General features: G+C 44.7%; 2 protein-coding genes across 2 annotated transcripts; both read right to left on the reverse strand.

Annotated features, from left to right (window-relative positions):
- Positions 1-536: 536 nt before the first annotated feature.
- Positions 537-9,963, reverse strand: LOC137845586 (methanethiol oxidase-like). Its single transcript, XM_068662932.1, has 10 exons — positions 5,764-9,963; positions 4,470-4,655; positions 3,843-3,963; positions 3,571-3,753; positions 3,047-3,235; positions 2,680-2,754; positions 2,391-2,512; positions 2,200-2,292; positions 1,959-2,077; positions 537-1,412 (listed from the first exon to the last, which is right to left on the reverse strand). Exons 2-10 carry the CDS (start codon positions 4,635-4,637, stop codon positions 1,250-1,252), a joined length of 1,233 nt encoding a protein of 410 aa, XP_068519033.1. The 5' UTR covers positions 4,638-4,655; positions 5,764-9,963; the 3' UTR covers positions 537-1,249.
- Positions 9,964-10,098: 135 nt separating this feature from the next.
- On the reverse strand, positions 10,099-23,464 carry LOC137845585 (methanethiol oxidase-like). Its single transcript, XM_068662930.1, has 13 exons — positions 23,199-23,464; positions 22,995-23,084; positions 18,663-18,716; positions 17,779-17,891; positions 16,358-16,543; positions 14,699-14,819; positions 14,362-14,544; positions 14,082-14,260; positions 13,324-13,402; positions 12,704-12,825; positions 12,443-12,535; positions 11,480-11,598; positions 10,099-10,863 (listed from the first exon to the last, which is right to left on the reverse strand). The coding sequence occupies exons 2-13, from the start codon at positions 22,996-22,998 to the stop codon at positions 10,701-10,703; spliced, it is 1,416 nt and encodes a 471-aa protein (XP_068519031.1). The 5' UTR covers positions 22,999-23,084; positions 23,199-23,464; the 3' UTR covers positions 10,099-10,700.
- Positions 23,465-24,962: the final 1,498 nt, after the last annotated feature.

Below are 24,962 nucleotides of genomic sequence, written 5' to 3' on the forward strand. Positions count from 1 at the left end.
AGGGTCATGCACTCACAAGCGATTGTGGGGCTGAAGAGCAGTACCCCAGGGATGCTTCCCACCCAAGGTTCACCACTGCAACTTGGGCCCTCATCTAGCCTCATCCTCTCTGCTCCGTGGGGAGAGGAAACCCCCTATCCCTTCCACAAAGGGCAATTCCTTCCAGACTTCTTGGACACCTCATTCAGTAAGCTATGGAAGCAATCTCCAGAAAGGCTGGATTTTCTCTAGGACCAATAAGGGTGCACAGAAGAACCCAGCAATAAGTTTGCTGATGGAAGGGGTGAAGGAAGGAAATGAAGTTACTCTTCCAATGTAGATAAGTAAAAAGCTAAAATTTGTAATGATCCACAATATATTGACATTTTTGCAACCTTTGCATCTCATGGAGACAAACAGGCACTCTTGCACTATCGATGACTATGTAGAGGTGATTTCCCAAACATCAACCTTATCATTAACAACTGCTGAAAACATTATAGAAAGGTTCAATGAAATAAGACACGTGAAGATCTAGGTTGATGCAAAGAACAATTTTATTTGTGTTTAAAGCAGAACACAAGAGCAAACCAGTGTCAGGAATCAGGCACCTCTTTTCAGATTAAAGCACTACTCGCTCCTTTGGCTGTAATACAATACTGACCCAAGCATGCCACAAGCAAGCCTCAAGTGCTTTTGCACCAGGGAAAGACTGTCCAGGAATGACCTGGATGAAGAACAGCAATTCGGACAAAATGGATGGTTTGCCTTCTTTGCCCTTCATTTCCAAGTGTGAATGAGCTCTGAATCGTAACAGAGTTCAACAACTTCCCACCAGGCCCTGCTACGCCACAGCAATTGCTATCAGGCTAGGGCCAGCAAGAAAGGTGCCCAACAGGTCCTCAGCAATGACAAACAGCACGGTGGGTATGCAGACATCTGTGAAATGGTGCTGTGCATACTGCAAATCTCTACACGATAAGTAGTAAGCACCCTTAACCCTGCTCTGTGAAGCGTGCCCAGGGGTTTCTTTGCACTGAAACCAAAGGCAGACACACGGTGCCACAAGGTGAATGCCATGCCATGTGTCTGTGCTCACCACTGGTGTGCCCGAACCAAAGCCTCCAACAGGACAGCTGAGCTGTAGCTCACATTAGCAGAAACCTAGATTCCAGCAATGAATGGGGACCCCCAGACCCAATTACCCTACACTCTGTTTTAACAGCTGCACCGAAGACTAGAGAGAAGAAGGGAGTCTAGGCGATGGCGTCTAGGCCAAGATGTCGGAGGTGGAATCTCCACAAGGGAAGCGGATAGAATGGGCAAGGCAAGGCCCATTGGGTTCCTTTCCGAAATCCACCAGGAAGTTCTTGTTCACCGTCAGGCCTCCTTTCTCAGTGTCCACATCAATCTGCAGCATGACAGAGCCTTCCCTGCAGGGGGGCGAGAGAGCAGGCATTACAGACAAGCACGCGGGGCCCTTCCTGCCCTTCATGAGGTGGAGGCATTCTCCCTGACATCTTGTCTTCTCCACAGAGAAGACAGCAGAGGCCCACTCCTAGCAGTGGCTAACACCAGCACCCATGGCTCCGTGCTGAATTCTCACCGGAGGCGAGTAAACCGCCAGGCATGATGTGACAGACAGGCTGGAGCTTGCCTTTGTGTTGGAGGTCATCGTTACTGAACGAAAACGCCTCTGGTGGAGCAGAGCCGTGGCCTGGCTCTGAGAGACCCACAGATGGACTCACTCCACCTGCAAGGCCGATCAACGTACGCGCTCCCAAGCCAAGCCCTGCCACTGCAGCTCCACACAGGGAGCAGGTTCAGAGGTGCACGGGAGACAATTGCGTGTGCAATTCAACAAGAGCAAGCGCAGCAACCGCAAGGGATTCCTCGCAGTCCCCTGGGTGAGACACCTTCCCCACTTCTAGCAATGAGGCCTTGCAAAAGAGGCCCCTTTCCTCCCCCAGATTTCTTACCTGACCACGTTCGGGTAGAACTGCTTGTCCCACGTGCTGTAGAAGGAGTTGGTGACGTACAGCCTCTTGCCATCCAAGCTGAGCTGCATCTTACAAGGGCCACCGTACACCCTCTTGCACTGGAGGCACAACAGAGAGCAGGGATGTCAGGGCCTCTTTCTCTCAGCAGACAAGCAAAAGCAGAGGCAGCAGAGCAGAGAAGCAGAGCACAATGGCTGCCTCCCCTCCTAACACAGCTCACCTTGATCACCAAGGGCTCCGGCTGGCACTTCAGCTCTTCATCTCTACACACAGTCACGGGCCCGCCTCTGAGGATGCTGCCTCCCACAAACACCTGGAAGCAAGGCAGTGGGAGATGTGTGGCTTGTCTTGTAACCACCACCAGGTACTGATAAGGAAGCCAACACTGCAAGCCCCTCTGCCCGTCCTTACCTGTCCCACCAGCCTGGGCTTGCAGGTTTTGGAGATGTCGTACTGGCGGATGTCTCCGTGCAGCCAGTTGCTGAGATACAGGTATTTGTCATCCAAGGAGATGACCATGTCGGCTGTGAAGGCTAGGGCACAGAAAAAAGAACTCTGGAGGAGGTGGCGTCAGCAGAAAACTCAGCCCCTCTGGCTCGGCGTGCATTGGGTTTACAGGGCACAGCCGCTGGGCTTTGCCAGGCTGCACAAAGCAACGCTCCGAGAGGAAAAGGGCAACTCCACCTCAGGGCTCACCAACCTGGCATCTTGCAGAGAATCCATCCCGACACCTCCTTGGCTGGTATCTGAATCGCCTCCTCTACTGACCAGGTGTCTCTCTGCAAAGGAGCACAAACACCGTGCCATGGGCATTCCTGGCTGCTCAGGCCAGAGCCCTCCCCTGTGCTCGCCCGCTTGCACAGCCAGGCAAATCATAGAATCATAGGATATCTCGAGCTGGAAGGGACCCCTAAGGATCACTGAGTCCAACTCCTGGCACCGCACAGCCCTCTCCAAACTTTTAGAGCATGTGCCTAAGCGCACAGTCCAATCGCTTCTTAAATTCAGAGAGTCTGGGTGCAGTGCCTACTTCACGCCTGGGTTTCTGGTGGCTGCGGGCAGAATACTTGCCTCACAACAAGCCTTGTAGAAGCGGTAGATGATGCCACTCAGGGCACAGCTGACATAGCCCTCAGCAGCATCGGGGTTGTGGAGGAACTTAACGCTCAAGGGCAACGAGTCCTCCCCCAGGTCAAAGCACTGGGTCAGGGTGCGGCAGGACAAGTTCCACACGTTCAGGCGGCGCCCAAAGACCCCTGAGGAAGAGGAAAGGCGAGAGTCAGGAGAGGGCAGGGGAGCTACGGAGATCGTTCACACCTAAAGACGCTCCCTGGCAGGGACAGCCACGGCAGCGGCTACCCAGGATTAGCAGCAGCAAAATGCAGTGAGTTTGGGAACAGAGGGAGAGAACAGGAACCAGCCTGTCTTGAGGAGAGACGATGAGCGTCCTGGGGCAGTGCCCGTAAAATGGGCCATTTTGGGACAACTCCGCCTGCCCCCTCTCCCCTGTTCTGGACCGTTCAGCAACCGCATCAACATCCTCCCATGAGCCTGGTCAGTTCTGGCTCAGTGCTTGCATCCCCATTCTCACCTTTCTTCAAATCATCAGGATTAAATCCACGCCCCGCACGTTTTGGAACCAGTCCGGCAGAGCTGATGAGAACGTTGTGGCGGGGCTGGTACCAGAAGTCATAGCCAGTTGGGGGGGCCTCGCACTCGTTTTCCCAGTTACCTTTCAGCTCAAAGGTCTCTCCATCCAGCACAATAAATCCTCCTGTGATGCAAGAGGGCATGCACAACAGATCAAATACTCATCTTTCCAACCAGTCATGTTGTTCATGGTCTTATTGTAGGGAAAAGTACCTTTTCCATTGCCAGCTGGATCTCCCATGTTGGCAATCAGTATATCACCATTAGGCAGGCTATGAGGTACACCGAGGTATCCCTTGTTGCACTTCCAGAAGACATCCACTGGCTCAATCATCTGAAAGAAGTGTATACATGAGTAAGTTTGACTGATCTGCTCATTTCACACTACATGGCAGAGCAGAGTCTTTGCCATCTGAGGTTTCTGATGCTTGCAGGACTTTTCTTTCGAAGAAATCACACCTGCTAGGCCTTGCTCATCCTTGGAAAGAAGTGAAGAAGCCACTGAGCGCTCCTTTACAAGGACAACATGAATGCAGCAGCTTGTAAGAGCTTGTTTGCCCACCTTACTCTTTGGGATGGAGGCCAGGCATGCGGTGCTACATGGCTTCCAGTTACTAGACACTCCCTGAATGCAACAGGCACAGGGAAGGCAAGAAAATGGGGATCGGAGCCTCCCCTCAGCCTGTGAAGGAGAAAGCCGAGAGGGAAGCATGACCCAGGTCTCTAAAATCAGGGGGAAGAAAAGAAGAGGAGGAGAACCTTCTTCCCTGTGCATTATTCCAGAAGCACCAGTTCCCAAGTCCTTCCCAGAAAGTTGCCTTTGAATCAGCTCAGGCATACCTTACAGAGCTTGGGAGCCCGGCACTGTGAACCCACATCCACCACGTAAATACGGGAAGAAATCAAACAGGGGAGAATCAGCTTGTTCCTTTTTGTTGTGATATTGTCAAAGCAGACGCAGCCAGCGCCCCAGCCTGAGGAATGCAGCTCGTCTTTGAGGTTGGGCATGGGCAGGCGGTGGATCACCTAGGCAGTCAAAGGCAAAGTTAGGGTTCAGTCAGGAAGGCAGGGACAAAAGGGGACATTAATACAGGCAGATACTTCTATCTTGTAGCCTCCATGTGACTCGAGCTGGGAATGCCTCTAGAGACGCAGAAAGGAGAACATTGCTCCTTACTCTAGCCACTGCCCTTTGACAGGTGACTGTGTGCAGCTGGGAAATGTGGAGATATCAAAGATTCATTCAAGAATTCCTCACCCCATGCCACTAAAATTCAGAAAATTACATATGAAGAAATGATGATTATCATCTTGACATGTCAGGTGATTCACTCTGGAAGCTTCTCCGAACACTGGACTTTAAGCAGTCTGTATTTTCTTTAAAGTGCATTTGCTACTAATCTCTTGCACTAACGGAGTAATCAGGTAATATATATACACCCCTGATGTAGACAATCTGCCTAGTATTTACTTGTTTCTGAAGGATTTCGCGTTTAGGATGACAGCAGACAGGTTGGTTCAGAGCATTCTGAAATTGCAGTTCAGTAGAAAAAAGCTGAAATCTGCGAAAGTGCAGGATACCCTAAACCATCTGGGTCACTAGTGAACATATTCCCTGCTGAGCAGCCAGTGGCAGGGTGATTCAGAGCATGTGCTCAAAAGTTCACTAGTAGCACCAAGATGCTATGGAAATGAGTTGGGAAGTGAATCCCTACTGGCTTGTCCCCTGAGACAAAGAAATGCTGATGATTCAACTGGAGCCAGGTACACAGGGGACAGCAGAAAAGCAGCAGGGAGTTAACATTCATAGCAGACAACATCCCAGGCTGGTGTGTATCACCAGTGGAGAAGCAAGAAATAGGCCTGTCATGGCAAAATTATTGGTTGCCCAGACAGTCATGAAGAGGACATGAAAAACAAATAGGAAGCAGGATAAAAGAATCAACCAAGAGACAGAAATGAAAATGTGGAAAGACAAGAAGGTGCAAGGCATAAAAAAAAAACAACAAGCATGACAGAGTGGCTGGAAAGCACTCTGAATTTCCATAGCAGAAAAGAGTAAACATCATGAATTAGGAAGCACAAAGACAGCAGCTAGTCATCAGCTCAGTAGAAATAGTCTAGGCACAGGTACCTGGCCGTAATACGGAGATCTGGGGTTGAGATCAACAGTGGCCAAGAAGTCAGGTTGGTCGATGCAAGTTTCTCGGTAAGTACAGGTCACATAAGCAACCTCTTCCCTAGGAGCTTCAAATAAAGAAAACTTGTGTTACAAAGAGACATAAAATGTCCATAAAAGAAAAAAAAAAAAAAAGTTTCAGCAGACTCAGATAAGACTAAGCTATGCTTTCTGCAGCTACAACCTTCCTCCTTGGTCAATGACAACTGCCCAGCCCTGGCTCACTCCTGGCCCAGAGCTGAGAACACAACACAAGCAGATCACTGCACAGCTCCAGTTTTCTCCCACCAAGGGAAGGGACTCAGCACATGCAATTAATTAACGGTGGTCTCTAAAAGACTCAGGCTTTGTCATCATCCAGTCTGAAGCTAACACCCCCCCTTTCACAAATGCCCCCCTTTCCAAACATTCCCGAGAGGACTTGCCTTTCACAACGTCCGGGCAGACGGGGTAGTCGTAGCACTGAAGTTTGCATCTGTCTGAATTGAGAAGGAGAGAAGAATGAAAGGAGAAACGTCCACGTCCTTAAATGGTGCCAGTTCAAAAGGCTCCATCCCACCCAGTGGACCTTCGCCCACCCTCGTCATCAGTGGGGACCTCTGACCAGCATCTACTTGCGTAGATTTAGACTAGATATAAGGCAGAAATTCTTCACTATGAGGGCTGTGAGGCACTGGCACAGGTTGCCCAGAGCAGCTGTGGATGCCCCATCCCTGAAGCGCTCAAGGCCAGGTTGGATGAAGCCTTGAGCAAGCTGGTGTGGTGGGAGGTGTCCCTGTCCAAGGCAGGGGGGCTGGGATGAGCAAAGCTAAGCCCCTGGAAGCAGACCAGTAGCAAGATGAAAGAAACCCTTGTGTCCCAGGCTTCAGTCCCACCTTCCAGCAGCGCCGCAGAGCAACAAAGCTGCCAGTCCACAAGTGGGACTCGGCTTCAAGGTGGGATGTCTGCAGCCCCAGGCAGAGGCTGGAGCCAGGGCCAGGACGGAGCGAGAGGGCATGGAGCTGCTGTGGGGAGGCTGCAGAGCGTTTCTTACCCATGCTGAAGGCCTTCTGGTTCACTGTCCTCAAGAGCAGAGGTGCTGGGGCTGGAGGAGCAGCTTGCTGTCTGCCTTGCTGGAGTGGGTCGTGTAGTGCCAGGGCTGCTCGGAGGGCCCTTATATACACGACTAAGGGGTGGGGGGCAGAAAGCAAGCTGCCAAGGGAGGAGCGAATGTTCCCAAGCGTTTGGGAGGTGCCAGACCAGCGCTGTGGCTTGTTTCCGCCTTGCTAACCACCAATCTAGAGGAAAAATCTGCTAGTCCATGCAGGTCCTTTCCTGAAGCACAAGCCACCCCTATCTGATCCTGGGGCCCTGCTCATCTCCACTGGGACTTCTTTGGGCTCTGGAGGCCTCCATGGCCCAGCCAAGACACAGGCTAATTAAAGCCATCCCCAGTGCCCAGCTTCTTGCAATAGAAATGTGCAGCGATTGCAAATTCCAGACGAGGGATGAGAAGCCCAGCTAGATAATTGGCCCCACCAGCAGCCTCCTGGAAATTACGAGGCTTGAACTCATGGAGGCCACCAAAGGCACCTCCAAAATCTGGACCCTGACACAAGGCACGTCTCTGTTTGAGGGCTCAGAGGAAGACACGGGCTCCCTGCCACCAGCTCAGAAAGCCAGGCCCACAGGTTCCTCCACCCGTGAAGAAGACTTCCTGAGCTCGGAAGAACGGGGATCCAGGGATTCCGAGAGGCAGGGGCTCCACCAGTACTGAGCTCACAGGAGCCCTGAGGAGTTGCCGCCAGCTCCCAAGCACTCAGAAGATAACTATGGCCAGGGACGGATGCCTCAGGACGTACACTCTGTGCCAGTCTTGACCCAGCACATCTGAGGACCAAGGCATGCCAGCTGCCTCTCAGGCTTGCACCTGCACACAGGAGAGTCAGTCAACCTGTGTAAAATAGGGACCTCAAGGTTTTGGGGCAGGTCGGCATCACAACACGGCACTGCAGCAGTGGCCACATCCTCTCTGCACCTCCCTGAAGCAGAACGATGCCATGGAAAACTGATGCTGGAGGTGTCTCCATGTCCACCTGCTTGGACACCCCACTGCACAGCTCCATGGGTTCTTGGGACAGGGCCCTGTTGGGTGGCACAAAGCCCTACAATCCACCAAGCGCCGTGGAACGTGAACGAGTACCATATCTCGCGGAAGAAGTCCTCAATCAGCGGGCAAATTACATCGGGTAAGTAATTGCTCCACGTAGGAATGCAGAAACATCTGACAGAGCCACTAAAGAAGCCCTCGGGAGATCCCTATCAGAAGAGAGGACATCTCGCCCAGGCTCTAATTAATGGCTCTGGCTTCAGCACAGCTCTCTAAACAGGTGACGGGGGACACGGGAGCAGCCAAACTCTTGGTCTTTTCTGCGAGAGAGGAGCATCAGGCTGACACCATTGCCAAAGGATTCTTACAAGAACTCGTGTGATCTGTTCAGCACAAATGCGCCTCATCGGTTTCACTGCCAAGGGCAAAGGCAGGCTGGAGAGGGGTTGTTACCTGCCACAGCTGGACCTTCCACACAAACCATCAATGGACAGTTCGTGCTGCCACTGTTGCTGCCCAGCTACACCAAGTTTCTCTGTAAGACAAGAAGAAGTTGGTAAAAGACCATCACGGAGGAGAGCAGAAAACATGCATAGCAGTGGCACAAAACCTTGTTTGATTAGCTGCCAGAGAAGTGGAGTCCTACTCAAGGCAAGAGCGGCTCCTGTGAAAGAAGTTACGTCCTCTGCCAACACCAGGAGGGGTCAAGAAATGCCATCAAGATCCAAGCCCAGGACTGCCCTTCTGCCTCGATGACCTGAGAGTAACACGTAGGAGTGGGGGGAAATACATGCACGGCAGTGAAACGCACTGGAATCACCTTCCGTGTGATTGGGCTTGCCAAACGCTTTTGGGTCAGGTGGCAGCAAAGGCAAAATGACTGGCACACAGGCTCATGCTCATTTTTTCCACAGAATTTGATTTTCAGGCTGGCACGGCCTGAAGATGTGCTCCAGAAAATGGGCACCAGGGGATGCTGCCCACTGAAGGACACTCAGGCCTGATGGCAGGGTGCAGCTGCAGCGGCTGCTCCATCAGAGGCAACGTCAGGGGCTTGGCTGCTGCCCCTGACAGAGTGCTTTTGCAGTCACCATGTGCATGTCTCAATGCACCTTCTTGTACCCGTACACCTGCTAATTAAAAACTTCATTAGTCTGCTGCTCATTAACAGTGTGCTGGTCATCCTAGTTGGCTTTCCTCGGTGACGTCTTTGGCATCCCTCACAAAACCAAGCTGTGGGGCGTAGAGTTTTCTAATTAAAGCTGATAGGAAGAAGGATAAGAGCAGGCTCAGCAACACCAACAGGAACGCAAGCAATGGTTGGTGGGGAACAACATCGCTACAGCCTGCTCCCAGCCCAAGAAGAGCTCCCTGTGGCAGGCACGGGTAGGAAGCTGTGACATGGAAAAGCAACTGGGGGCTTCCCAGTGCAGCCCAGACCGTGGTGGCAGCTCCGTCCCTCCTCCTGCCCATCACTTCCCACCCTGATAGGGACGAACATGCTGTCATTGTGATCATGGGCATGACGGGGTTATGCAACGTGTTGTGGACTTGTATTGCACACTGAACACGCTGGGAGAAGACCTTTTATATATAGGTATTTATTTGTCTTATATGTGACTTGGCTGCAAAAACGTAAATGAATCTGTAACCTTAAATTAACAATAAATGAGAGAAAAACAGAAAATATTGTTAGCAAGGAATATGAAAGCTGCACCATGCCCTCCTGTGGCCATCTAGAAGATTACTTACTTTAACTTCCAGCAAACGAAGTCATTCTGAGGATACTCAGCAGTTTGGAAGTACCATCAGCTCCACGAGCCTAGGTCACACTAGCTGGTTTCTTCACATTCCTACCTGCTTCCCAAGAGATGATGATTTCAACAAACAACATCAAATACTGTATGCAGACCCAGAGTTTTATGTGCATGTGAGTAAGGATGGGTTTTAGCCAGTGGGTAAATCTTCTGCAACAGTATTAAATGAACATTTGAGTATCTCTTTCTCCAGTTGTACAAAATGGAAGAGAAGCTCTGCTTGTAATAATGGGAACAAAAGTGACTTTAGCAAAAATAAATTCCTCACCTAAGAATTTCTAAACAAATGTCATTGCTACTTTCTGAGATGATGTTACATTTTATGTTCTCTGAAACAGAAAAAGATGAAATTCTAAAGAGAAGAAAAAAAAGTGAAGCTCCATCTGACTTGAAGAACAATTTTATTGCTGATGTTTTATAATATCACATACATACACAGATGTTAAAATATAACCCAGCTCTGGAAACACATGGCTTCAGATTAGATACGCATTATTTTTATGCTGTGTCTGCTGTATAACACCGATCAATTTATGAGTAAATTAAGCTTTGCAGGGAAAGGACACTTGTGCTCTGGGACAAGCCCATGAAATGTACACTTCTTAACAGCTTCACCACCACCACCTGGCAAACAATCCTTAAAAGATCAATGTGCTTGGCCTCAAAACCTGCAGTCAATAGTGATTATACAGGACTTAAGGCAAAGATTAGAGAAATAAATGAGATGTATATCATGTTTCAGAAAGATTCACTTGGCTGCCTCAGAGAATGAGAAGAAAATGGAGCTTCTGTGGCTCACCCTAATGGAATTCTAAATTTAGACAGCGGACAAAGTCCTGGCTGAACTGATTCACCTATATAAAATCAGAAGTGGGGGTAGGGAGGAGAGAGAGGGAGAAACAATCAAACGAAACAAACATGGTGAAAAAAAAAAAAAGAATGAAAGAACGAAAAAAAAGAAAAAAGAAAACAGCTCCATACAACAGTTAAATCCAGATGTCGGAGGTATTGTCTCCTCCAGGATAACGAATCTCATGAGCTAGAACAGGCCCATCAGGCTCCTTCCCAAAATCCACTAGGAAGTTTTTGTTCACTTTCAATCCACCTCTTTCAGTATCCACATCAACCTGCAGCATAACAGAGCCTTCCCTGAAAAAAGGGACAAGAAAACAGACATTGGGAAAAGAACTCATATTTGCTGGGCAGGATTTGTCTTTGTTTAATATAGAAAGAAATTAAATTCCAGATTCAAACTAGGCCTTAGCAGGCCTAAAAAGTGAGTTACACTGCCTCAGTGAAATCTGCAACCTCATATTAGCAATTAATGAGTGAAATAGTTCATTCATAGCAGTGAATGAGTGAATTGTTGTTAATTAACAAGGAAAAGGCAAGCTGCACTATGCCCTCCTGTGGACACCTGGAAGATCATCTTTTCCACTCTTGATTAACAAAAAAATATAGTCATGCTGATGTGCTTAAAGGCAGTTTGGAAGTAATACAGAAGGCTAGGCTATGTTTACTGGTTTCTTCCTATTGTTATTTACCAGTGTGTACAGACCCAGAGTTTTGTGCCTGTTAAGGAGGGGGATGGATTCTGGCTTGTGAGTGAAATACCCAGATTGGAGATCTGTGCATAAAAAGTTACTGTATTCCGTCTCCTTGCCTGTGTAGACCAGCTGGTATTGGCACACTATTATTTAAGTAATAGTAGTAAAATCTTGAACACGGGCCTGTACAGTCATCCCTTTCACTGAGGTGTACTTACTTGACAAGATCTGGGTAGAACTGCTTGTCCCATCCACTGTAGAGAGAGCTGGTGACATACAATCTCTTCCCATCCAAACTAAGCTGAATCATCTGAGGTCCACCTTGCACTCTCTTCCCCTAAAATTGTAACAGAGGTAGCCTCAAAGCCAACTCAGATGGGTCTTGCTTACTTCACAGCACTAGCAATGTAAGAAAGTAAGGGCTGAATGGATCACGATGCTGTGCTTAGATGAAAGCATAAAAAAATCAAGCAAGAGATGGGTGGCATAACACAGTGGCAAATAAGAACATGCCTATACAGCAGCTAGGTTACAAACTGCACTATGAATAAAAGGAGTATGTGGAGCTTCCTCAAACCATCTTCAGTAGACAACAGATCCAGTCATGAGTACGTTCAGATCTTGCACATCCAATAACACTTTGCATACACGGCTGCCTTGGCAGTGATAATATTAATGCACACTAATCATGGCCAGAGACAGTTAATATTTTTTCATTTTTATATCACATTGACCAGTTTTATAAAACTCTTTATCTGAAAACTTATATATACACACACACACACAAGGGATGCTGAGGAATACTACATGACCTGGTTTAGTTTTTCAGTTGTTGAATGATTATCAGAAGGAATGATGGCAGTGTGATGTATACACATTGAATTAGCTTTAAATTAGCTAGCTAACAACAGCAGGGAAGATGTAATTACACAGCCTTTGGTACAGTCAAACAACTTGTACAATTCCATCGGGGACCCAGAACACTTACCAGGATTTACTAGCTCCAGCCCATGCTGAAATGTGATACCTGCAACCCAGGCTGTAAGCCAGGATATAAACTTGCTCAGATACTGCTTTATATGTTGCACCTTTGACTGCAGTGTAGGGATATTTCAAAACAGATTATAATTAGCAGCGCGCTGACAAATTACAACATGCATGTTAAGAAAAAGAAAACCTACTTTGATCACAAATGGCTCTGGCTGACACTGCAGCTCCTTGTCTTCCACTACAGTTACAGGTCCACCTTTTATGATACTGCCTCCCAGAAATACCTGTAACCAAGGGAGGGTGTGAGAACAGGTGCTGGATATCAAAGGAACATGAAAGCAATATAGTGATCATTCTCAAGCAAGGGTAAATTGCCATTTCCTCCTTTCTGAAAAGGAGGAAATAAGGTTGTACTGCCCTTGTATGTGACAGATTTTCTGAGGCTGGCTTACCTGACCCACCAGCTTGGGTTTGCGAGTGTTGGAGATATCATACTGACGGATGTCTCCGTGCAGCCAGTTGCTGAAATACAGGAACCTGTCATCCAGTGAGATGAGGACATCAGTAATAAGACCTTCAAGAAAAGATGCAGTAGCAGTCACAAAATGGACTAGACGAGCAACAATCTAAACCACAAGCCTATGATCTTTTGAAATTCCAGTCATATTAGCCTCAGAAAAATATGTTAAGAAATGGGCTGAACAAACACAACCATCCTTGGAAACTCTGTGCTTACTCAAATGGAGGTTTAGACCCTACCAGCATTTCCAGGACTATTCTGTAATTCTGTTGTGGAACTACTGTGAGTTCATATACAGGACCCAAACACAAAGTATTTTTCTATAGAATCTAACCTCAATCATTGAGCAATGTGAGAGCAGAGGCCTGACAAGATCTCCCACTTGGTGGCTCATAAACAAAGCTAAATTGGTTACATCGTGTTATACAAAGAATCCAAGCAGAAACTTAGTATTTTACAAGGAAAGTGTTTGAACACTTAAAGATTTCCCAAAAAGCTACACTGCAGAAGGGGAGAACACCCCATTTCCTCTCCAAACATGCTCATACTAACCAGGCATGTCAGGGAGAAGCCATCCTTGCACCTTCTTGCTGGGTACTTCAATCACCTTCTCTGCTGCCCAGTTTCCTTTCTGCAAAAGGCACAGGAGAAAACACAGCATTATTAGTGCCTTGATGTTAGCCAAGAAGCTTGCATGACAGAGGGAGGAAAAGCAAACAGTACTTTTTATTTAACAGGTCCTGTACGGAGGTGATACACACGCTGCAGTGAAGTGTTACCAAGGGGTGAGGACGGTAAGTACACCACCACCACTGAGGATGAGCTGTGTTAGTAATGAAACAACATCTCCGACTGCTCTAACAGCAGCAGACTGCTAACGTCCTATAGACTGTCATCCCATCTCCTCCAGCTTGCCCTCCAAAATGACAATAGTTCTGCTCCCCTGTTCATGACACCGTCCTAGCTCTAACTTCAGGTCTTCCCTGTGCTCCCACATAGTGGCTGAGCAGTAGGCAGCACAGGCTGTCACTGGTGACAAGTCACACATCAGCTGCAGAGATACTCAGAAAGTCTGCCAGCTGCAACTGCTCAGCCATGAAGGACCTGAATGGTAACTTCATGAAACCCATGGTACTGCTTTTATCCTCACCATCATTAGATGGTTTTCTCTCTGACATGATGGTATTGCTTGGCTAGATTTGGACTGGAATTAGGAGCTCTCTCTCTTTTTAATCAAATTCCACTATTTCCTAAGTGATTGGTGGATTTCTGAAGCAGCTAGGTTTGCCATGGCTTCTTCGATTGCTTACCTCCGTCTTGTAAAACCGATGTACTGTACTATTCAGAGCACATCCAACAAACCCTTCTGCAGCATCCGGATTGTGGAGGAATCGGATTTCCAGAGGAATGGAGTCCTTCCCCAAGTCAATTTTCTGAATGTAAGTATGAGAGTTCCAGTCCCACACATTAATATGACGGCCATAATGCCCTAAGGGATCAGGTCAGACAAAAAGAAGCACATAAGAGATTATTTTAACTTTAATGAAAAACCACTTTTACTTTTGAGAGTTTAAACACACGATCCCTCACCTTTCTCTACATCAGCGGGGTTAAACCCATTTGCCAAGACTTTTGGGGCTCCCCACTCAGTGCTCATCAGGACATTATGCCGTGGCTGATACCAGAAGTCATAACCAAAGGGGGGGACCTTCTCCCCTTTCTCCCAGTTTCCTTTCACTTCAAAGGTCTCTCCATCAAGCAAAAGAAAGCCACCTGATACAAAATGGAAGAAGACACAAAGTGTTAAAAAAGATAAATAATATATTAATACTTAAATATCTATTTGCTAAGCACTCTGTAAATGTGATCTTATGCTTAACAAAAATATTGTGATTCCATTCCATAAAATAACAAAGGGGATTAATACCTTTTCCATTGCCAGAAGGATCTCCCAAACAGCTGATTAAGATGTCACCATTGCCCAGACAGTGAGAGGTGTGAGGATTAGCCACATTACCCTTCCAGAACAGCTCCACTGGTTCCACAACCTAAAATGAGTATACATATAACCAGACCTTCGCTAAGATTATGGAATACCAATTTTACCAGTAAGAGCAGAAGTTTCAGAGTGGGAATGGTGTGTGCCTCAGGGCAGCAGTTTCTTTTGCTGCTTTGCTTTTTGAGTACTTGACACCTCTTGCTTTCTACTCTAGCCAATAATACACTACCATCCATGACATTATAGATATGTTTGTTCTTTTCAAAAACATAAACAGCAACAGTCTAATTCATGCACCACTGAGACACGTGCATCTGAATTTGTTTTAATTAGTATTAGTGGCAGAAACACCACTGTGCGATTTTCAGATGTCAGCTCTCGTTTGGAGTTCAGAGGAAAGAAAATCTTTGAGACTTGCCAGACACAGTTTGAAACAAAATCCACTGTATAGGAAAAGACCCTTGGGATGTTTTATTCCACTGTCTTAACACTTAAACTCTGGCAATGTTCTAAAGATCTCAAAATTGTAAGATTATGAATGAGAGCATTTGTAGGATCACTTAACATTTTCCTTCATTACACATTATGACCTGTCTTCAAAAGCCATGTTTGATAAGTACACTAAATTTGTCTCTGGCACTCTGTACTGAAGTTTTACCCATTGGTGTAGGATTCACCCAAATTAATGCTATCCCAGCTGAAGCCAGGACACAAGTATCGATTCTGACAGTGTACATATTTACATCAAAGCTAGTCCTCTATGCTTATTTTATAATCAATAGAGATATAGACACTTTCAGGACATAATTCCCTTATCCTAATACAGTTGTCTAAACTAGGTTAGACAAATCTGACTCCAGCAATGTGTATTTTTCCACTGTCAGAGAAGGGAATCTGAACAGGTGTGTACAAAGTAAAAAGCCTGTATCCAAACCAAACCTAAGCCAAATGAGTTCTATTGAAGTGGAAGCTTTAAAAATAAAAATAAAAATAAAAATAAAAAAACGATTTGTTTCAAATAACAAGAGATAACAAAAAATGTTATTTTCTCCATACTAAATAATTTACTAGATTTTTCTTTTTAAAAATCTACATATTGTAAGTTTAGGAACAAGGATTATAAATCAAGGAGGAGGTGTCCTTTATGGAGAAGATCTGGTTTTGCTTAGTAGAAATCCCATCAAATTTGAACTCATCAGGATCTCTGAAAAACATATGCTCAGTTGAATGTGTTGACTGTGTCAGATATGAATTTGCCTTGTGATCTGCTAGTCAGAAACGATATTACAGCGTGCAAACACATTGACTGAAATTTGTATTGCAGAGGCAGGCTGAATTCTGAAACTTCCTAACTTCTGAGTGTTTGACATTGCATATACATGTACTTGCAAGATTTTTGTGTGCAATTTATCAATAAACTGTAGGAGTTTCAGAACCCCCACAAGTTCCTAATATTTGGCAAAAGCATCTAAATCTGTTCTGACTCCACTATTCTAATTTTAAGTTGGGATCCATAAAATTACCATCTCTTGGTCAAAAAATAATAATAATAAATATATATATATAAAAGAAATAACCAAAATATACCTTATGGATTCTAGGAGCCTTCGGGTCCGTTCCCACATCCACCACATAAATGCGAGACGAGATCAGACTTGGTAGAATGAGACGATTTCTTCTCTTTGAAGCATCCCCATAGCAGCTGCTACAGGCGTTCCACCCTGAATGATGGAGCTCATCTTTAAGATTGGGCATGGGCAGGCGGTGGATGACCTACAAAGTCAGAGACATACTTAAGATTCAGTCTAGGATAGTTTTTCCCCTAGGCAAAGAAATGGGTCTTTATGTCAAAGCATAAATTAATAAAGAGCAGAAGAAAACTGCTATTTGTTATTCAGGAAGCAGATTCAGTGCGAGATATGCAGAGCTGAAACAGTAAAGCAGGAGAAGAAAGTTGGACATCACAATTGCATAGCATTTGTTAAATGCTGTATGCTATTAAATTCATCCCAATCTTTTAAAGGTTCCAGCTAATTAAGGAGACGTGGAATAATAATATGGAAAAAAAAAAAAAGACAAAATAAAAAACAAACCATCAATTGTTTATGTGCTGCAAGTCTTACACTTTACAAGATTTACCTGATTACAGCTGGGGCTGACTGTTGCAAACTGACTTGTTAATTTGCACTCTTGCTTCTGTTTTTTACCTTTCCCCTGTATAACTGAGAAAAGTTGAAGATAATAGCTAAGTCTGTCAAATGTTCAGGCTATTTGTTTCCTCCACTCCTCTACAATAAAAACCTAAGCAGTAGTTATAAAAAAAAAAAAAAGAAAAAAGAACAAATTATGAAAATCTACATTGTAAAACTAGATTCACTGCTCCTTCAAGATATGGAGATCAGAGTCCAAACATCTTTGGTAATTTCAGTCATATGAGCACTGAATGTTTAAATACAGTTTAGAGCATACTGTTTGCAGCAACAAACTAATCAGTCTTAACAATAATTGGGATCTGGTAGTGCTGGTAGATGGCTACCTACAGCTTTCCATTCACAAAGCAGATGGATTAGATTTCTAATGTGTACAATTTCCCATGATATCAGGGATCCTATACTATAAACTCTGTCCACGCTATTGGCACACCCCAGGGAAATAAGACCTTCTAGAGCTTAATGCTTATGCTCAGTATAAATCAGCAACAGTGCTACAAAGAGGACTATTACAACACTTAGCACAAAAGCATTGCTCTGAACATGTCATGAGACTAGCAAGGTAAATGTTATTTTGACTAACCTAGTAAGAAAAACAGCAGAGGATTTAATTGATTCTCAACACAAATACCTATTTGAAAGTTATGAAAAAAGAGAAACAAAACATGAAGTCAGTTACAGAGCCGAGAAGGAAAGTTCACAAATCATATAAGAAGTAAGACTAGAAGCAGTGAATGCAAACCCAACTATTCATCACCCTAGAAAACGGAGCACTAGAGCCGTTCTACACATGGGTACCTGACAGTAGTGGGGAGATTTGGGGTCAACATCCACAGTGGCCAGGTAGTCAGGCTTCTCTATCCCAGTGTTTCGGTAGATGCAGGGCAGGTACAAGATCTCCTCCCGGGGACCTTTCAAGGTAGAAGTCTTGTTTAATGTGTTGGAACAAACCACTTTATAAAAAATGAGGTTAATATTGAAATACTCTTTTTTTTTTTTTTTTTTTTTTTTAAATCTCCAAGTCTACGAACTGTGATTCTCCCTCAGTGGTAACTAGGAAGCCAGACCTCAGTATTTCCATTGTATGGAGGTAACATTTCCATTGTATGGAGGCTACAGCAAAATGCTTCAAGGGCTTTGGTAAGGTTCAGGATTTAACCCAGCAGAGCTGGGAAGATCAGAACATGACTTTAGTACAGCTACGAGTGGATGAGAAGCTTCCCATTGAACTATGTCACACAGTCCCTTCTCCAGTTTTCCTTGTCTTCTGTCATAGAAAAATCACTTGCTTTTATGAGAGAGTCTGAGTGCAGTCTATAAAGCTCTCCACCCAAAAACACAGAAGAATCATTTTTGTAAGCTAAATTATGGTAACTTGCACCTCATATTCTTATGGATAAGCTCTATTTTGCAGCATATCAGCATCCTATATCCTATATCTGCACACTTATCTAAACCCTGATCTGCTTTGTTTTAGCACTATGATTCATTGAACTCATGGTAACAGAGCTTGCATGCTTTGTGCAGCTGGGTCCAAAATGAAATCAAATCTCTTCTGGTATTTGAAGTCTACTTGGCCTTGCTAATTAGCCACTCTGGAAGGCATCTAACTAATCTTCACTGAATTTGAAATCAATTCCTTTACTGATGGCTTGGATTTAAGAAAAGATCCCACTACTTGCCTTTCATGGCATCCAGAGGAGTTGCATATCCTGGACCACATGCTCCACATTTTGCTGATTAGAGGAAAACAAAGAAGTTTAAGTCTCTAAATTATTTTAAAATTTACCTATAAAATAATATTGGCTTTGAATTCAAAGATTGATGAATCTTAGATTGATTTTTACATTACCAAACACCTGTAAGTCTCACTGACTCCAGTTAGTGGTGAAGTTACTTCAGTTTCTGAAAATATACTGAATATGACACTCCACACTCAAAAATGATGGCAAATTTTGGCCTTCATTTCAAAGAGTTCAACCTCACTATTTTAAACCACATTCATATATGACAATGGTCTATGGATTTAAAGAAAATTGTGTTAAATGTTTTAGAGAGAGCTGCTGAATCACTGCCAGATGAGTAAGTAGCCAGATTGCCCAGTTTGAACAACCCATTTTATTATTATTGGAAAGCCTCCAGTCTTCCTCTGCATATAAATGCTGAAGAAGTGGTGACTTTTAAGGATTTATGACCTGGGTAAGAGGTGATACTGCAGGCAACCAGAAAGGAGAAGAGAAAGGGGAGTTATGAACCATTACACATTTTCTCTATTTGAAACTCAGCTCCCCACCTCTGTTCCTTGAACTGGCAATTCCATATTTACCATTTCTAGCTCCTCATCTACGGCATGAATCAGCAGAAGGAAAAAAGCTTAGTGAGAAAACCATAACTTTAGAAGAACCCCACAAAAGCAGACGAAAAGACCGAGTCTGGTGGAAAGCTGGGCTCTGTGTCAGGAGGGAAGACAAAATTTTATAGAAGCTGAGCGTGTAAGACTGAGAAGCAGTGCTCCTGTTTTCTGACAGTCAAAACCAATGATAAACCCTCAAAACTTCAATGGAGAATGGGACTGCAGCAGTTGTCACAGGATCTCTGTCTGGAAAGTGATGCGTTCACTGTCAAAAAGACACGACTCCTGTTTTAGGCTCATTCAGAATTAAGAGCTTGATCTTGATGAAGCACTGCTCGCTGCTTACATGTAACATTTCATAACTGTTTCAGCTTATTTCTAACTTGCTTATTTCCCTTTGTACAAGCTTGGATCCATATCAACATCTAAAATAATATTCAAACAGCTTCATACACAGCAATTTCTACTCAAGCACAGTCACTAGAACATGTATGCTGAGGACTGTATCAATAAACGGTTGGCTAGAATTAAGAAAATATTACCCTGAAGTATTCTCAGGTTATTCCCCCTCTGCTCTCATGAGACCCCACCTTATAAAAATAACCAGCTAATTGTTTGCCATTCTCTGACACCGCCACATTTAAATACAAAGGTGTTTTTGTTTTTGTTTTTGTTTTGTCCTGAATGCTGCAGGCCTAAGAGAGGCAAAATGCTTCAAGCAATCCACTCATTGCATTTGGAGGCTCATAATTTTAAAAACAAGATCTTCTCAAAAAGAGCTATTTAGTACTTTAGGTTTAATTTCACATTCTTTGTGAAACATTTTTATCTGAAAACACAAAATAGAAAGTTTGCTTTGTTCCACTTATGTCTAAGTTTTACAAAAAGCCATAATTTAAACTTTATTCCAATTTTCTCAATCACCTAAATTAGCAGGCACTCAGTATGCATTAGACCACAGTGTAATTAGCATTGCAAATGCAGCGTTCTGCAGATTACTTTGAGAAAAAAGATTTGTGCAAAATTGTTTTCCAGAGAAAACATACAGCAAGATGAGGAACATTTCCTCTTACATTTGTTTGTTTCTGCTTTCCCTCTGATCTTGTTCAAACACTCTTTTATTCTAAACCATTGTATCTAACTGCCTCAAGATATCTGAGGATGATGCAAGTCTTTCTGTTATATGATGCCAAGCTCAAAGTCTTTCTGTTATATGATGCCAAGCTCATTTGTGAGTACAAAATAAGGTTTTTGTCATGAGACTGATTTGTACCATCTTGTAGCAACATGCTATGTATAGTAACTGCGGATATTTACACAGCAAACAAACTAATATAAATCATTACATTCCGGAGCCCCCATCAATCTGGCAGCTGGCTAAGTGTTTTGAACACCAGGAAGTGGGACATCGTTATCACATACATGTGGTTTGCATGCTCCAGCTACGACAAAAACACTTTTTTTTTTTTCCTGTATCTTACACCTTTGCAGACAAATTCTCTTATGGATAGCTCCTCATTCACAAAGCCCACCTTCCTTGTCTTCCTAATAAAACAACATTTCTCTACCACCAATTGCTCACGCTAATTTAATAGGAAGAACACACGCATTTAACTTTAATTGCTTCATTGTACAATTTTCCTTTTTTTCCTCACAAATGGAGGTACTATGAGTCCAGCTTCTCCTCATTCCTATGCAGTTTTTTGTGTATATGCACTAAGAGCTGATAAAAATGCAATTTTTATTTATTTTTTTTACCATTGTTTACAGCAATTCTCACTTCTGGAGAGCAAAGAGAACTGAGGAATCCAATCTAGTTTCCATTTGCTCTGTATTTTTTCATGTCTTTCTACCTGTCCTGTTCCTCTCACTGGAGACCAAGTGGACCAGTAAACCCAACAAAACTGGGATCCTTCGTGGACCACCACCACAAATCCACAAGCCACTCTGGAAAACTCTGTGCTAATTAACCACAAGGATTGGGGATATTTTGCTACACTTCAAACAACTAAAAGGCCAATCTGTTTATACTTATGTAACGTGTGTTAACGTTCCTAGGTGACATGCAAAGCCTCTGAGGAAGCCACAGGTGCGCTATACCCAGATTAACCTGGAGTTACTTGTAGTCTTGTGTAATGACGTTTTTAGATATACAACAAGAGGTAATAGTGTTGTAAAAAATATCCTACCTGATAAAGCACAGTTTCATAGTAAGCTGGGCAACTATTTACACAAGGAAGAAGTACTTTCTTTCACAGTTCGGGTTTAACAGCTTGAAATGAAGGAAGGGAGCATCAAAGACTTTGCCTTTTTATTCGTATTATTTTATGGCAACAGAGTTCTTCAGCCCACTTAAGACAAACTGTAAAGGTGCCTATGTGTAAGAGGGAGTTTAGGAGAAACATGGCAATAGATTAGGCACCTCTGTGGAGAGCTTAAAGTTAGGTAGAATAAATCTAGGCCAAACTGCGCTTTTCACAGAGCCTGAGGAAATAGAAACTTCACTCAGCCTCAGTGTGTGCATTGATTAAATGCTGACATTAAAAAACAAAGGTAGGCAAATCTGGTGCATGGTATGACTGTGCCAGGTTACGCTGCTGAAATAAACACCCAAGTGGCAAAAAAAGAAATGAGTTTATCAGCTATAGTATGTGCATGCCAAGAAACAGGCCTTACAGAACTTACAAAAGAAGCACATTCTTTCTAGAATCCGAATCTTTTTCCAAGTAACAAATTACGCAAGGAGACTTTAATGATCTGTTAAATTTTTGAAGAGCAGTCTAAGACTTCATCTTATACACTGCCAAGTGCATACTTTTCCAAACCTTGTAACCAATTAATCACCACCAGGCTGCTTTAAGCTTCACGGTACAGCATTTAACTTACACTTTATACGCTGCCTGGTTACTTCTTACAGGCTGCCACTGCCATTTAGACAAAACCGTCATTATCATGGGTTGCAAATTGAAACTTGCAGTTTTTAGGAACTGAAGTAAAACGAACACAGTTTACTTTGTGCTATTAGTACTTACAAAAGCACAAAAAGATAAGCATTCACCGCAGGGAGATAACCGATAACCCAAACCAGTCTCTTTTGCTGAGTCAGAAGCATTGTTTTTGTCTGTGCAGTTATGGGTGTTTTTCTAAGTTCTACAACTTTTTTTTTCTTTTTTTTTGTGAAATCACAAGGTAACAGTGTCCGCTTTGTAAATTATACAATAATATATTCACATACAAAGTAACTTTTCTACTTCAGTCCTCTTCATTTCCTGGCATCCAGAAATAAAAGTAAAAATTATATAACGAGAAAGGGAAATTCGGGTCCTCAGTTTACCATCTTCCTGAAAGGGGCACTCACATCCACATTCAACTACAGCAGTAAATCCAGATACTTATTTCAGTTTCTAAACGCTGAGGTACTAGGACACACATTTAATGACAGCGTAAAGAGCAGCCACTGATAGCATTACAGCTGTTTATTTACAACCACGGGAGCTTTCAGTAGCTTAAAGAAGTAAACCCTTTATTAGAGGAAAGGCACGCCTGTGCTGTGCCTCTCCTTACCAGTCCACCCCACTAACAAACACGCTCACAAACTTCACGCGGTGCAAACTGCAGAAAAAAGCAGCAGACCCCCCTGCAGATCCCGGGGGTCTCTTACCCATGCTGGACCAGGCGATCCCAAGTGCTCGGTGTGCACAGCAGGAAGTGCAGCCGCCTGGACGGGATTTTTGTGAAGCAGAAGCTGCACCTAGAAGGCAATAAATGCAAGCCTGACGGGGTGGGCAGGACGAGAGAGAAGCTGCCCAGGGGAGGACCCAGTGCGGCAGAACACAGAGGTGAGGAACAGAAACCCAGCACCTACCTCCTGGGAAGCAGAGGAGGAAGCTTTTGGAGCCCACTGCCCGACGTAGCAGAGTTGTACCTGGAGCTGCAGCTGGCTCTGGTTGCCTTTCCACTTGCTCCTCTTTATATTCCAGATGTATTTATCTGCGTGCTTTGTGCCCCAGTAGCTGCCCTTGCACAGAGAAAGCCTGTACGCTTTCTAACAGCAAAGGGGGAAGCAGTTGTGCTCCAAAGCTCCTGGCTGTGGGCAGCGTTTCAAGTTCTCCAGGAGCAGACGCATGTGAGACCAGAGCGCAGCTCTGAACCGCGTCCAGCTTGGCTCGCAGCAGCTGTGTTTTTAACACTTCACGGCCCTTCGGTCCCTGAAACAACGCAAACACAAAGAGGGACCTGGCCTGCTGAAAACTTCACAGCACCACTGCTCAGAGCAGCTTCTTTCAGGACTGACAGCTGCCCTGAGCATGTGAAAATCTCGGTTTCACTCGTTAGCCTACCTGGGGTTCTGCTGACTGCCCCTGCTGAGAAGCAGTCTATCGTTTTCCTGTTCTTTTAAAGGTCAGTAGTTTTCTCAGGCCACTGAGAATGAAGTGGGATCTGCAGCACACCTCGGGGTGTGTCTACGACAACCACAAAAGTAGAGAAAGGCCAAGAAGACTCTGAACATGTATGGAGACTTTGGAACAGCACTCAGAGGCAGCCTGAAGCAGGGAAGTTGCAGAAGAGGCACTTGAGATTAGAAGAACTGCATGCCAGAGGGAGCAGTCAGGAACAGCGTGGTGAAAATGCTACAAACAGCTCATGAGATAAAACCCATTAAGTGAAGTAAGACTGTATTATAAACAGACCCACAAGGGTAGCCACAAACACTTTCGACTCTTCCTTCCCAGCCCATTACGACGCAGCTCCTCTGCAGCTTCTGTACAGCCCTTACTACTTCCATACCCACAGCCTCTGCAGCGCTTCTGGCAAACACACGCATCATTTTTCCATCCTACTTCAATCCACAAATGAAACTCATTGAAGTGTCAGACCTGAGGTTCGCAGACACACTTTTACCAAGGCACAACACTCGATCAACACATCTGCACGCCGTGTCTCGAGAGATGGTTGCAGCACATCACCACACATCCAGTCCAACTGCCCGACCACTTCAGGGCTAACCAGAAGTTAAAGATTATTGAGGACATTGTCCAAATGCCCCTTGAACACTGACGAGCAAGGGGCATCAACCGCCTTGCTAGGAAGCCTGCCCCGGTGTTCGTCCACCCTCACCGTTAAGCAGTTCTTCCTAAGGTTTAGTCTGACCCCCCCCGGCGCAGCTGTGTGCTGTTCCCTCGCGTGATTCTTTTCTTCACTGCCCTGGACAAGATTCAGATTGCTCAACCCCTTTGCCTACCTTATTACTGATGACTTTTTGAACTCAGTAATGTGTGTACAGAATTAGGCAACCAGAAGTTATGTGTTTTGTTTGTGCAGTGTGTCCCACAATCATACAAAGTACAAAAGCTCTTCAGGAGTGGAGCCGTTGCACTCATAGCTTCACTCTAGTCATGTAACTTCTAATACAAACAACATGTTTTGACCCCCCTCTCTAAAACAGGAATATGAGAGCAAAAACATTAAACGTCATTGTCACAGTACAGCAACGAAGAGTTCCCTGTGGTGCGTTTGGCTTGGTTGACAGCTGAATACCAGGGTTTCATCCACTTAATGTTTATGAAAACACTGTGTCAATTTAAGTGAATCTTTACAAAACAGGCAAAATCTTGCAAAGCTCAGGCAA

This window comes from Anas acuta, chromosome 28 (assembly GCF_963932015.1).
Source record: "Anas acuta chromosome 28, bAnaAcu1.1, whole genome shotgun sequence".
Classification (NCBI taxonomy): domain Eukaryota; kingdom Metazoa; phylum Chordata; class Aves; order Anseriformes; family Anatidae; genus Anas; species Anas acuta.

Excerpts from the sequence above, each read along its gene's own strand:
- LOC137845586 (XM_068662932.1), bottom strand. The coding sequence starts at position 4,637 with ATGCCCAACCTCAAAGACGAGCTGCATTCCTCAGGCTGGGGCGCTGGC. Across the intron at positions 2,755-3,046 it reads CAAGGCTTGTTGTGAGGCAA|ACACCTGGTCAGTAGAGGAG; the intron begins GTATTCTGCCCG and ends CTTTGCAGAGAG. Across the intron at positions 2,293-2,390 it reads AGCCCAGGCTGGTGGGACAG|GTGTTTGTGGGAGGCAGCAT; the intron begins GTAAGGACGGGC and ends CCTTGCTTCCAG.
- LOC137845585 (XM_068662930.1), bottom strand. Across the intron at positions 17,892-18,662 it reads TCCTCTGGATGCCATGAAAG|GTCCCCGGGAGGAGATCTTG; the intron begins GCAAGTAGTGGG and ends CTACCTTGAAAG. Across the intron at positions 13,403-14,081 it reads ATCGGTTTTACAAGACGGAG|AAAGGAAACTGGGCAGCAGA; the intron begins GTAAGCAATCGA and ends TGCCTTTTGCAG.